The 12,909-nt window shown below is 45.2% G+C and overlaps 1 protein-coding gene across 1 annotated transcript in view; it reads right to left on the bottom strand.

Annotated features, from left to right (window-relative positions):
• LOC140720655 (uncharacterized) overlaps positions 1-12,909 on the bottom strand; it is a 107,653-nt gene that overhangs the window by 81,386 nt on the left and 13,358 nt on the right. Inside the window, exons 2-3 of the mRNA XM_073035502.1 lie at positions 5,050-5,485; positions 4,394-4,545 (exon numbers count right to left, since the gene is read on the bottom strand). Of these exons, the coding sequence (XP_072891603.1) occupies positions 4,394-4,545; positions 5,050-5,485 (588 nt within the window). The remainder of the gene's footprint in view (positions 1-4,393; positions 4,546-5,049; positions 5,486-12,909) is intronic.

Consider the following 12,909-nt stretch of genomic DNA (forward strand, 5'->3'; position numbering starts at 1 on the left):
CTGTGTCACGGGTACAGACAGTCGTCTCAAGTGAGGAGTTTGTGTGGAGATGCAGCTTCCCTGGAGGTGGAGGAAAGAGGACACACCAACAGGTGGAACCAGCTGTGGGAAGACATGGTTTGTCAGGTCTGACGACGAGCTGAATGTACCATAACCTTCAGACTGAATCAGAAAACCCTTCTGAGGGTATTTGAAATGTCAGACGCAGGGGAGATGTGATCACATGTGCAGAGGACAGGGGTTATGTCTCCATCAGACCCTCAGTTAGATGGTTCAAGTTACAATGTGCAGGGATGAAAACACGGTGTTTGGTGCCGGATTTAATCACTGATATATTACCTTGTCAGAAATAGCTATTTCCAGTGGTGACAAAGGGGTGCAGTCTGGTTTATTTCAGGATGGAGAGGGATGTGGAGTTTTGAAATCAATGCCTTGCGGTGCCACCATCGTTAATTTAGCATGTCCGGAGTGGTGGATCACACAGCACGGAAACAGGCATTTGGCCAGCCATACCTGTTCTGACCGTCCACTCACTGTCTACACTGGTCCCATTTATCAGCACTTGGTTCATAGCCGACTGTATCTCGGCAGTTTCAATGCTCATCCTCTTCGTAAATGTTGTGAAGGGACCTGCCTCCACCACCACCTCGGGCAGTGAGTTCCAGATTTCAGCTGCGCTCTGAGTGACAAATCTCCACCTCATGTCCCTCTAAACCTCTGCATCCTCTGCTTAAATCTATGCCCTCTGATCAGTGACACCTCTGTCCCAGGATCGGGGCCGATATGGGCATCAGTGAGGCCTTTGATAAGGTTCACATGGTAAGTTCCTGTGGAAAGTCAGATCACACGGGATCCAGGGAGAGCTGGCTCACTGGATGCACAGTTGTCTTGATGGTAGGAAGCAGAGAGTGATGGTGGGAGGCTGTTTATTGGACTCGAGGCCCAGGCCTAGTGAGGTTCCCCAGGGTTACACCCCATTGCGCTCATTATTCATTGATATTTAAATATATTTGCATTTGCACAGTTTGTTGAATTCTATGCTCCGATTTGCTAAGTGTTCCTGTAGGAAAAACAATCTCCGGGTTGTATGTGGTGACATATATGTACTCTGATAATAACATTTACTTTGAACATCAACCATTATTGTCATCTGGATCAATAATTTGGTTAAGAATGTACAGGATATGGAGAGTAGGTTTGCAGCAAGTTCAATTACTTTTTCTGAAAGATTTTCAGTATAATCTCTCTGCTCTGTTTCCCTCTCTGCACTTGAACACCCCCTCCCCTTACTGTCTTCCCTCTCTGCCCCGTCCTCCCTCTCACCCTGACATTGGGCATACGTTCAGGGTGAAAGTGAATTATTTTCGGGGAATTCTTCACTCAGAGGTTGGTGAGAGTGTGGAATGAGCTGCCAGTGGAAGTGGAGGATGTGGGTTTGATTTAGACACTAAAGAGGAATTTGGGTGAGGACGCGGGTGGGAGGTGTATGGAGGCTCTGGTGCAGGTAGTTGGAACCAGGCAGTAACAACAAAAACAGGTCAGCATGGACTAGAAGGGCCTGTTTCAGTACTGCTGCTCTCTGTGACTCTAATAATATTCTGATTTGTAATTTCCACAGTCAGTACTTTGCTACTTATGACTGAACCCAGACATTTACCCAAACAAGAACTGAAAGACTCTTGGCTGGCTACAGAAAGTGTTTACAAGCTGTGATACTTGCCAAAGGGGGTGTTACTCAGTACTGACAATACAGGGCACACAAACTTTTGCTTCGGGCCCTTTTCCTTCTTTGTTATTTTGAAATTGTAAAAGATGGAACTAAAAATGTAATCTTGCTTAAAATATTAAAGAAATGTGTCATCTTTAACTTTATGCCTTTTGTAATCAGGTCATCTCTTACTCGCTTAGCTATTCACAGGAACAGAAATTTTGACCAGGGGTGCCCAAACTTTTGCATGCCACTGTATATATCCTGTGCCTTCCAAATTGCTTCCAAAAATTCCAGCCATTGCTGCTCCATTTTTGTCCCTGCCCGTGTTCTTTTTAAATCAATTTTGACCAATTTTTCTCTCATGCCTCTCTAATTCTCTTTATTCCACATCTGACTTTAGCTTCTCCTTCTCTAATGTCGGGGTGAATTTGATCATATTAAGAGCACTTGCCCCTAAGTGTTCTTTGGACTTTAGTGACCTAATTAATTCTGGTTCATTACAACAATCCAGAATATCTGATCCCCAAGTGGGCTCAACCACGAGATGCTCGGGAAAAAAAGCATCTTGTAGGCATTCTAGGAAATTCCTCCTCTTGAGACTAACACCATCCTGATTTTCCTAATCACCTGCTTGACAATCCCCCATGACTATTGTAACATTGCCCGTATGGCACGTATTTTCTATTTCGCATTGAAATTTGTGGACCTCATTCTTACTACTGTTTGGAGGTCCCTATACAATTCCCATCAAGGATTTTTTTTGTACATTTGCTGTTCTTTGATTCTACCCACATATTCTACACCTTCCAACCCTATGCCACCTCTTTCTAATTATTTTATTTAATATTTTACCAACAGAGCCACACAACCCAATAGCAGCTTGATCTTTCAATAAATATGTAAGTATCTGGGAAACAAGAGGACCTGCAGATGCTAGAAATCTAGAGAGCTACACACAAAGTGCTGGAGGAGCTCAGCATGTCAGGCAGCATCTATGGATGGGAATCAACATTTCAGGCCAAGACCCTTCACCGGGACTCTGGGTACCCACGTATCTGGAATATCAACAAGCAAAGAACATAGAAAGTAGTGCGGAATACGGAAAACCTTTGACAAAAGTTAGTTCAAGGCTTTAAAAAACCTACCAAATAGAGCTCAATAATTAGCAAATACCACACAGGCAATAAACATTTTCATCAATACCGACACTGAATTTTTTTTAATAAAATTATCTTGGTCCCATTTCAATCAGTAAAATTTAGAAAGATAAACAAGATCTTAAGAAAGCTTTAGAAAAGACTATTTCCACTCAAACCCACTGAGATTAACACGACCTTGGACAGAAGGAGGAAGAGAAATAACACACATGAGGAAAGATCACACAACAGTCAGATAAAACTTCTAAGTATATAATTTAATCAAAAATGAACTGGATTTAGCACTCCATGTGTGTATATGCAATCGTGATAAGAAATACAGACCAGAAAACTTAAATGAGAGGCCAACTCAAAAAAATGAATCATCACTCTGGAAGGAAACATTAAACAGTGGAATGAGTATGACCCTCCATGGGAGACATTCCAACGATCTAAGAAGACAAGATGGTGACAAAATTATACGTTAATCAATACATTATTTCAGATAGGACAGTCCATAATAACCATCCGGATATAATATTACAGGATAAACAAGCAGGAACAACTCCCTCAGTAGATAAAGCATTTCCCAATGCACACAAGTTCCTCGACCAGTGGAGCACCTCGCCATGGGTATAGTTTGTGTCATCAGTCAGACAAACAAAAGATTTTCTCTGTCAATCAGCTTCCGAATGTTACTACTCTGTCATTCGTTACCACGCCCTGCTGCTGTGATGGTTTCTCTGTAGCAGCAATGTTTAGGTTACGACCAGAGATAACAGGGTTTTGGAGTGCTGGGACTATCCAATGACAGAAATGTTCTTTCTTGTGAGTCTGGAAGAGAGATTACCACGGGCTTTTCCCAGGGAGACATGAGAAAATGCAAATGGAGAGAGAGGGCACTTTTTCTTTTTTTTAATTTTCTTTACTAATGCTATGGTCAAAGTAAGAATTATAAAGCTCAATCATTTAATCACATATTGTTTACTGCTTGTTATTTGAGCATACTAATTTGTAACGGGGACACCTCAAGCAGCATCCACCCAAACGAGATTTGTTAAGTTTGACTGGGCTGGGGTGGGGGTCTATCACCCCGTATATTAAGCTGCTAGCCGAAGCGAGAGTTACATAAGCTTAGATGACTGAGTGAATACGTCCCCACATTCACAGTAGGTGAACAGCCTCTCCCCAGTGTGAACTCAATGGTGCACATTTGGTTGATTTGGCTGAGAGAATCTTTTCCCAAAGTCCGAGCAGGTGATCGGCCTCTCCCCTGTGTGAACAACGCTGCTGTCTGTAGATGAGATGACTCAGTGAATCCCACACACGGAGCAGGTGAACGGCCCAGTATGAACTGGTGTGCCAATAGGTCGGATGACCGGGTGAATCCCTTCCCACAGTCTGAGCAGGTGAACGGCCTCTCTCCAGTGTGAACTCGCTGATGTGCCATTAGGTCGGATGACCGAGTGAATCCCTTCCCATAGTCGAACAGGTGAACCGCCTCTCTCCAGTGTGAACTCTCTGATGTACCTTCAGTTGAGATGACCGAGTGAATCCCTTCCCACAGTCTGAGCAGGTGAACGGCTGCTCCCCACTGTGAACTTGCTGGTGTGCCATTAGAATGGATGACTGAGTGAATCCCTTCCCACAGTCTAAGCAGGTGAACGGCCTCTCTCCGGTGTGAACTCTCTGATGTACCTTCAGTTTAAATGACTGAGTGAATCCCTTCCCACACACTGAGCATGTGAATGGCCTCTCCCCAGTGTGAACTCGCTGATGTACCTTCAGTTCAGATGACTGAGTGAATCCCTTTCCACAGTCTGAGCAGGTGAATGGCCTCTCCCCAGTGTGAATTCGCTGATGTACCTTCAGTTGGGATGAGCAAGTGAATCCCTTCCCACAGTCTGAGCAGATGAACGGCCGCTCCCCAGTGTGACCTCGCTGATGTACCTTCAGTTTGTATGAGAAAGTGAATCCCTTCCCACAATCTGAGCAGGTGAACGGCCTCTCCCCAGTGTGAACTCGCTGATGTACCTTCAGTAGGGATGAGCAAGTGAATCCCTTCCCACAGTCTGAGCAGGTGAATGGCCTCTCGCCAGTGTGAACTCGCTGATGTACCTTCAGTTCAGATGACTGATTGAATCCCTTCCTGCAGTTTGAGCAAGTGAACGGCCTCTCTCCAGTGTGAATTCTTTGATGTACCTTCAGCTCGGATGAGCAAGTGAATCCCTTCCCACAGTCTGAGCAGGTGAACGGCCTCTCTCCAGTGTGAACTCGCTGATGTCTCAGTAGGTGAGATGAGGAAGTGAATCCCTTCCCACAGTCTGAGCAAGTGAATGGCCTCTCTCCAGTGTGAACTGACTGGTGTCTCAGTAGGTGAGATGAGCAAGTGAATCCCTTCCCACACTCTGAGCAGGTGAATGGCCTCTCTCCAGTATGAACTGACTGGTGTGCCAGTAGGTCGGATGACTGAGTGAATCCCTTCCCACAGTCTGAGCAGGTGAACGGCCTCTCCCCAGTGTGAACTCGCTGATGTACCTTCAGTTGGGATGAGCAAATGAATCCCTTCCCACAGTCTGAGCAGATGAACGGCCTCTCTCCAGTGTGAACTGACTGGTGTCTCAGCAGGTGAGATGACCTAGTGAATCCCTTCCGACAGACTGAGCAGGTGAACGGCCGCTCCCTAGTGTGAACTCGCTGGTGAGCCATTAGGTCAGATGACCGAGTGAATCCTTCCCCAAAAATTCAGCCGATGACCAGCCTCTGCCTAGAGAGAACTGACCGGTGTGTCCACACGTGGTATGACCAACTGAATGCCTTCTCACCCACAGAACAGATGAATGGCTTTGCCCAGTGTGAACTTGCTGATGTACCTTCAGTTGAAATGACTGACTAAATCCACTCCCAGTGTCCCAGCAAATGACGGGCACACCAGTCGGTCAGATGATTGAGTGAATCCTTCCCCACAGTCTGAGCAGGAAGGATGATCGAGGGAATCCCTTGCTCCTCTCTTAAATATCTGGACAGAGACAGCAAAACTGGCATGTTGTGTTTGAGATTCCCGTAGACAAATTCCTTGTCATTTTTAACCTGTGAAAAGATTTACAAAATCCATCAATGGGTGAAGGACAACATTTCAAATGAAATGACTTGAGTTGTCAAGGTGTGATCTGACATCACAGTGAAGTTCAACTCAAGTTGGAGAGAGAAATAATCTTGTACCTTGGCACAGTGCTGGTATCTGGAATGACCATTTAATTCTCTGATGCTCTTCCCGTCTCTATAATAATAGGGCATTTCTGCCATCTCCAATCTGTAAACATCACCAAGCATCTCACATGGTGTGTATGTACCGGCTGTGTTGTGAAAAGAGCACAGCAGCACCTCTTTCACCTCAACAGTATTTAGAACTTTGGGATGGGGCCACTGAGGACTTTCTACAGGGACACAATTGAGAGCATTGTGATTGACTGCATCACTGCCTGGTATGGGAACTGTACCTCCCTTAATCGCAGGAAACTGCAGAGAGTGGTGCGGATAGCCCAGCTCATCAGTAGATGTGAACCTCCCACTATTCAGTACATTTACACAGACAGGTGTGTAAAAAGGGCCCAAAGGATATCGGGGACCAAATTCGCCACAACCACAAACTGTTCCTGCTGCTACCATCAAGGAAATGGTACCACAGCAAAAGGACCAACAGGCTCCGGGACATCATCTTCCACCAAGCCTTCAAACTGATTAATTCATGCAGATACAATTGCATTTTGATGTTATATTGAATGTCCTATGTACAAACTATCTATTATAAATTACTATAAATTACACATTGCACATTTAGATGGAGACGTAACGTAAAGATTTCTACTCCTCACGTTTATGAAGTATGTATTTAATAAAGTCAATTCAATTCAATTCACCCTCTCCACTATCTGTTCTGTCATTCTGGCTCCCATTCCCCCTACAACTTATTTTAACCACATCACCCCCCCCCCCCCCCAACATTACGTCTAGCAAGCTTTACTACTAGGATATTAGTCCCCTCTTGTTCTGTTCCCCTATCACCCCTTTGACTTTCCTCTGCCAGGCAATTCCCCCCAACAGTTTCTAAAGTTGTCCACCTGTTGCTGTGTTGGATAGCAACAAGAGTACTTGGCGATGGCTATTTAACCTCATTCCCCTTCCTGACTCGCACCCAGTTGCCTGTATCCTGCACCTTGGGTGTAACTCATCTCACTTCATGTCATATCCATCACTCCCCTCCATCTGCTGGATGATCTGGAATTCACCCATTTCAAGATCCAACTCCATAAAGTGCAGGGTTACAAGCTACAGCTGGATGCACATCATGTAGGTGAGGGCATCAGGGACACTGGAGGTCTCACCACCTTCCCACCAATGTCTCCTGTAATTTGTAATGACCAGTGTGTATGTAAAGCTTGTATTGTGCATTTTTAGCCAGTGACAACATGTGCGCAGTGTATTTTATTCAGATTCAGATGTATTCATTTTCACTGTCAATAGGAACTTTGATCTCCTCTGGGTTCGATCGAGTTCATCTGCACTCTCGCACAACCTATGTAGCAGGCCTGTAACGGGTAATGAATGATTTTCTCACCAAAGCTTTTGCACATTGTCCATATGTGGTTTGCTTGCTAAATTACACTTTAAAATGTCAGATTTCCAAACATCACTCCACTGCTTCCCACTTGCAAATTCTCGGGCAACTTTAGTACCACCACATGCACACAGGTATCACCAATTTCTGCATTCTACATAAATATTTCCTCTGAACTCTCCCCCGGGTGACTGACGGTGGTGAACTCAGTGATGGGAATCCCAATGAATATGAAGGGAAGGGCAGTTCTCTGTCTCACTGGAGTCTGGCACATTTGTGATCTGAAAGCTGCTTGTTGCCCAGGGCAAAGGTGTTTGATATCATTACGTACCCAGAGAGAATGGGACAAAACATGTTCTCACCGGTAGAAAAGTCCAGAGCAACAGGAGGTAGAACAAGCAACACACACAAAATGCTGGAGGAACTCAGCAGGCCAGGCAGTATCTGTGGAAAAGAGTACTAATGCTGAGTTCCGCCGGCATTCTGTCTGTGTTGCTTGGATTTCCAGCATCTGCAGATTTTCTCTTATTAGTGATTGGAGGTAAAACAAAGGCGATTTTCTCTACTGGTGATGTAAAAGATTTTGTTCCCTTTCTCCGAGTTCCTAATCCTTGTATTTAGATAGCTGGAGCTCAGCTCCGTCTGAGAGATCCATCGGTTCCGATTCCCTCATCAGCCGGAAGATCCCCGGGGCCGGTGTACGGATCGTGGGGCTGAGAGAGAGGGAAGAGAGCAGGACTGTCCCAGGATTGCGGGTCACAGTTTTCGAAGTTCACAGGAATTGCCCTGAAATCGGTGTTTAAGATAAAAAGACTTAGAATCGCTCTTACCTGCACCGAAATCTGCAAGGCCTTCTGTGTACTGCGCGCATGCGTAATATTCGGAAACGTCACAGCCCTGACGCCTGCGCATTTCATCGGTGCTTCAAAGCCGGTCAAAATCTTTTAACGCAGGACCTTATGGGTAATGTGGGTGCCATTAAACATTTCTGCAAGCAGCGGATCAATGTCCATACCTCAGTTTTTTTTCGTGTGTGTGTAGAGAAATCTGCAGCTGTTTTAACGCAGAAAGCGGCTTCCAGAAACAATATACTCAATTTCAACGTGTAGCTCATGCCAAAGTAAAATGCAGGTATAAAACACAGGAGATTCTGCAGTTGCTGGAAATACAGAGACACACACACACAAAATGCTGGCGGAACTCTGCAGTTCAGGCAGCAACTAAGCAGCGGAGTACACAGTCTAGGCATGCTGAAGAGGCTCGGTCTAAACGTTGTCTATTTATTCCTCTCCACATTTGCTTCCGGATCTGTTGATTTCCAGCAGTATTTTGCAGAAATTAACCACCAATTTTTTCGGTCAACCAGTTTCCAAATGTTCCTTTTGTAGCCACATCCTGCTGGTCTGATTCCTCTTCCTCCTCGTAAGCTCTAGACCCCATCTCTCTCTGGAGCCCCAAAGCCCTGACTCAGGCTGGCAACACTTTGGTTTCTGACTCTGCTCCATCGAAGATTCACTCACTGGTCTGCTGTCAAATCTCTCCTCTCACTCACTTATTCTGTGGATTACTGAACTTTTCTACTTTACCATCATAAGACTTTAAGCATTGTTTCCCAAGCTTGATAGTTTGGGAGCTATATATATGCACAACACTGTTAACTTCTGTTTATTTCGTTTAATCTTTTATATTTGGAGTGGATACTGATAAAGATAGTGGTTTTCACATCGAAACCAGACTCCGTTAGTGATCTGTTGCTACTGGTACATAACAATTGCAACAACCCAGCTGTCTGAGGCACAGTCCTTTAAAATTGGTGAAAATGACCCAAAACTTTGAAAAGAGCAGAGAAGGAGTTTAACCAACTTCGTCCGGAGCCCTGAAGAACGTCACAACCACAGTGAGCTCATCGTCTGGAGAAAATCATGCAGGGAATTCATGCAGGTGTATAAGATGATGAGAGGCATTGGTCGTGTGAATAGTCAGAGGCTTTTTCCCAGGGCAGAAACGGCTAACACGAGGGGGAATAGGGTTAAGCTGCTTGGAAGTAGGTACAGAGGAGATGTCAGAGCTAAGTTTTTTAAACAAAGAGTGGTGTGTGTATGGAATGCACTGCCAGCGACGGTGGTAGAGGCGGATACAATAGGGTCTTTTAAGAGACTCTTAGATAGGTACAGGGAGCTTAGGAAAATAGGTGGCTATGTGGTAGGGTAATTCTAGACAGTTTCTAGAGTAGGTTACATGGTCGGCACAACATTGTGGGCCAAAGGGTCTGTAATGTGTTGAAGATTTCTATGATTCTATGAAATTCAAGGGAAATCTCCTATCCCACGGAGTGGTGACTAGCTGCAACCTGTCATCTCAGGGAGGGTGAGAGGGGAAAGGCAGGGATAGATTTTCATAAACTGAAATGGAACAGAAACATGGGTAAGGATCTGATGGGCCGAGTGGCCTCTCTCGTGTACATTTTGAGTGCGATAGAGACAGTAAGTACCTGACACACGGGATTTGATTAAAAAAAACTGGTTTATCTTTCACAGATCCATTGTATTAAACGCCAGTCTAGTTTAAGTCTAACATCAGCAGAACAGACTCCTCCAATGCTCAGTGACCAGGGTTCAGTCCTGGGTGCGATGAGCAGCCGCAAGAACTGCAGAATCTGACAGTAACAGTCCCTCATGAACCTGCAGCTGCCTTCAGTCACCGTGATGGTTAAACATTTAACACGGAGCTGATTTGAACTTCCTCCCTGATGTGAAGTTGCTGGTGTTGCAGCAGCTGGGATGATTGAGTAAAACTCTTTGCTCACTCCGGACAGAAATGTGGCCTCTATTTATTGTGAACTCACCGGAGCATCACAAGGTGGGTTAACTGAATGAGTCTCTTCGCACACACGGAGCAGGTGAACAGCCGCATCCCAGTGCGAAGCTGTTGGTGCATCTGCGATGGCCGGATGAACCCCTTCCGAAATGAGAGTCAGTGAATGACGTCACGGTGCTCTGAACGTCATGGCAATGTATCCAATCAGATCATGGACATGGGCACGTGCTCGGGCTCTCCTTGTAGCAAGTGGGGCGCTGTCTTCTCCAGCATCTCCGCCTCCACATTCAAGGATCGGCGGCATTCAAGCGCTGGTGAACTGACAGATACAGCGGAACTAACGAGCTGTTGTGTTTGTGATTCCCATACACAGATCCTTTGACTTTTCTACACAGTTAAAAGTTTACAAAGCTTGTCAGTGGATGAAGGACAACATTTCATTTTTCAAAATGTTCTTGAGACGAGCGGGGTAATTTAGTGAAGGTTTATAACCTTCGTTATATAACTCAGCCATGACTTTTTTTTATACTTAAAACGTTCATTTAATACCCCGGGCAAATAATCAACGACCAGCCTTATCTTATCATCTTCAAAGTTAATCATACCTAACCGACGAGATGGCGAATTATAGTAACCTTTCTTTTCAAGAAACGCAATGATCACAGGTGGAGGTTTCTGCTGAGAAGAGGATTTAAACACTGGGGCTCGGTGTACCCGGTCTATTCTGGGCGGAGTCTCCAAAACGTCAGAAAACATACGAGCCAACAGCTTTGCAAAAAATTCTGAAGGTCGATTGCCTTCGACCAACTCAGGAAGACCCAAAATTCGTATATTGTTCCTTCTTGATCTATTCTCAAGGCGACAATCTTTCGTCTTAGAGATTCAACGATTTTCGATTGTTTATCTCCGAACTTCCCCAACTCATCCGTCTTAGTATCGAGTCTCGTTACAGCATCTTCATGTTCCTGAATCTGAGTAGTCTGTTCCTGCAAAGTGTTTTGAATAGTCTGCAGCAGAATCTCAATTCGTTTAAGCTCTGTGGTAACCTTTAAACACACATCCGAATGTGGTTCAGACGTTTCGCTCTGAGCTTCCGAATTAGCTCCGCAATAGCTTCCACAGTCACAGAAGGATCCTCTTCTTTTTTCCAGAAGTTTTAGCACGAGACATCAACGCAGATTGGATTCAGTAACTTAAAAAGAACGAAGCTGTTCGAGAAACACGTCTACTCCATGCAATGCCAGTAGGAGGGGAAGGACAACATTTCAACTCAGATAATTTTAGTCTCCATGGTGACTTCTGATACTGTCACAGCTCCAAACAATTTGGAGGAATAATACTTCATCTTCAAACTGACCGCAGCCTCGGCACCAGGCACAATATCAAACTCTCTGCTTCCCTCTGTGTATCAAAATGGATCATTCCTCCCCTTCATCAGTCTGTGACTTGGCTCAGTTTGACTGTCTCCTTCGCATTCTGAGCATGCGCCACACACCCACAGAGATCACATTTTATTTACATGGCTGTGACTAGAGACTTTCTGAATATTATGTCCCTCCTGGCATTTGACGGTGGTAAACTCAGAGTCAACAATGGTATTGACCCTCAGGAGTAGGTGATTAGGCTTTTTCGTTGGAGATCGATAAACTGCCGGTGGTGTGTGTCTGGATGAGTGGGTCGTTTTCAGACTGGAAGGAGGAAGCATTTGGAGTACCCCAGAGATCAGTCCCTGACCACAGTTGTTCACAGTTTAATGTCCTGGCGGAGGCAGCGAGATGTGAGATGTCCCAGTGACGCATAAAGACTGGAGTTGGGGGAGGGGAGACTATTCACATGCAATTTCGTAGCTTTACAATCAGTACATAGTGCACTGTGGGGGCTGCAGTGGCGGGTTCCAATCTGCTAATTAGATTTGCTGACCACACTACATTGATCGGCCGAATTCCAAACAACTGCTGAACAGTGTCAATGATCAGAGGGATCGCAGACTCCAAGGAGGCGGGGCTATGACGTCAGTCACAGGCTGCCGGCGCCAACTGTGGCCTGAACCATAAGCGAGAGAGCGATCTGCAGACAGGCAGTCGGCCAGTCTAAAGAGAGAGAGAGAGAGACTGGAAAAGCTGATAGCTTCAGTTAGTCGCAGCTGAGGCTTGGAACTCTCCTATGCCCACAAGAGTGGGTTGATCATCGGTACACAGAACCACAACGAATGTGTGTGGCTGTCACTTCGTATAATCCATAGGAGTGGATTTTGGAATATCTTGTGTTAATCCTTGCCTGGGTATGTTGTGTGGTAACCCCTGGAAGACGGTATTCCTATGACAGGACACTTTCGCTGATAACTCTAATGTGACGGATTCAGTTCAGTTTCCTTCTGTGGTTCCAGAGCAGAAAATCAGTCTGTCTAAAATTTCCACACAATTAAAATGGGAAATTTGTTTATTCTCATAACGTACTGAGCTGCAGTGATAACTTTGCCTGACGTACCATCCACACAGATTGATACATTACAACAGTACATTGAGCTGATATACGACAGACAATCCTTGTAACAAAGCATAATGGCTGCAGAGAAAGTGCAGTCCAGATAGACGTATGGTGCAGGGTCACGTCGAGTTACATTGTGA

This window comes from Hemitrygon akajei, unplaced genomic scaffold (genome assembly GCF_048418815.1).
Source record: "Hemitrygon akajei unplaced genomic scaffold, sHemAka1.3 Scf000045, whole genome shotgun sequence".
Classification (NCBI taxonomy): domain Eukaryota; kingdom Metazoa; phylum Chordata; class Chondrichthyes; order Myliobatiformes; family Dasyatidae; genus Hemitrygon; species Hemitrygon akajei.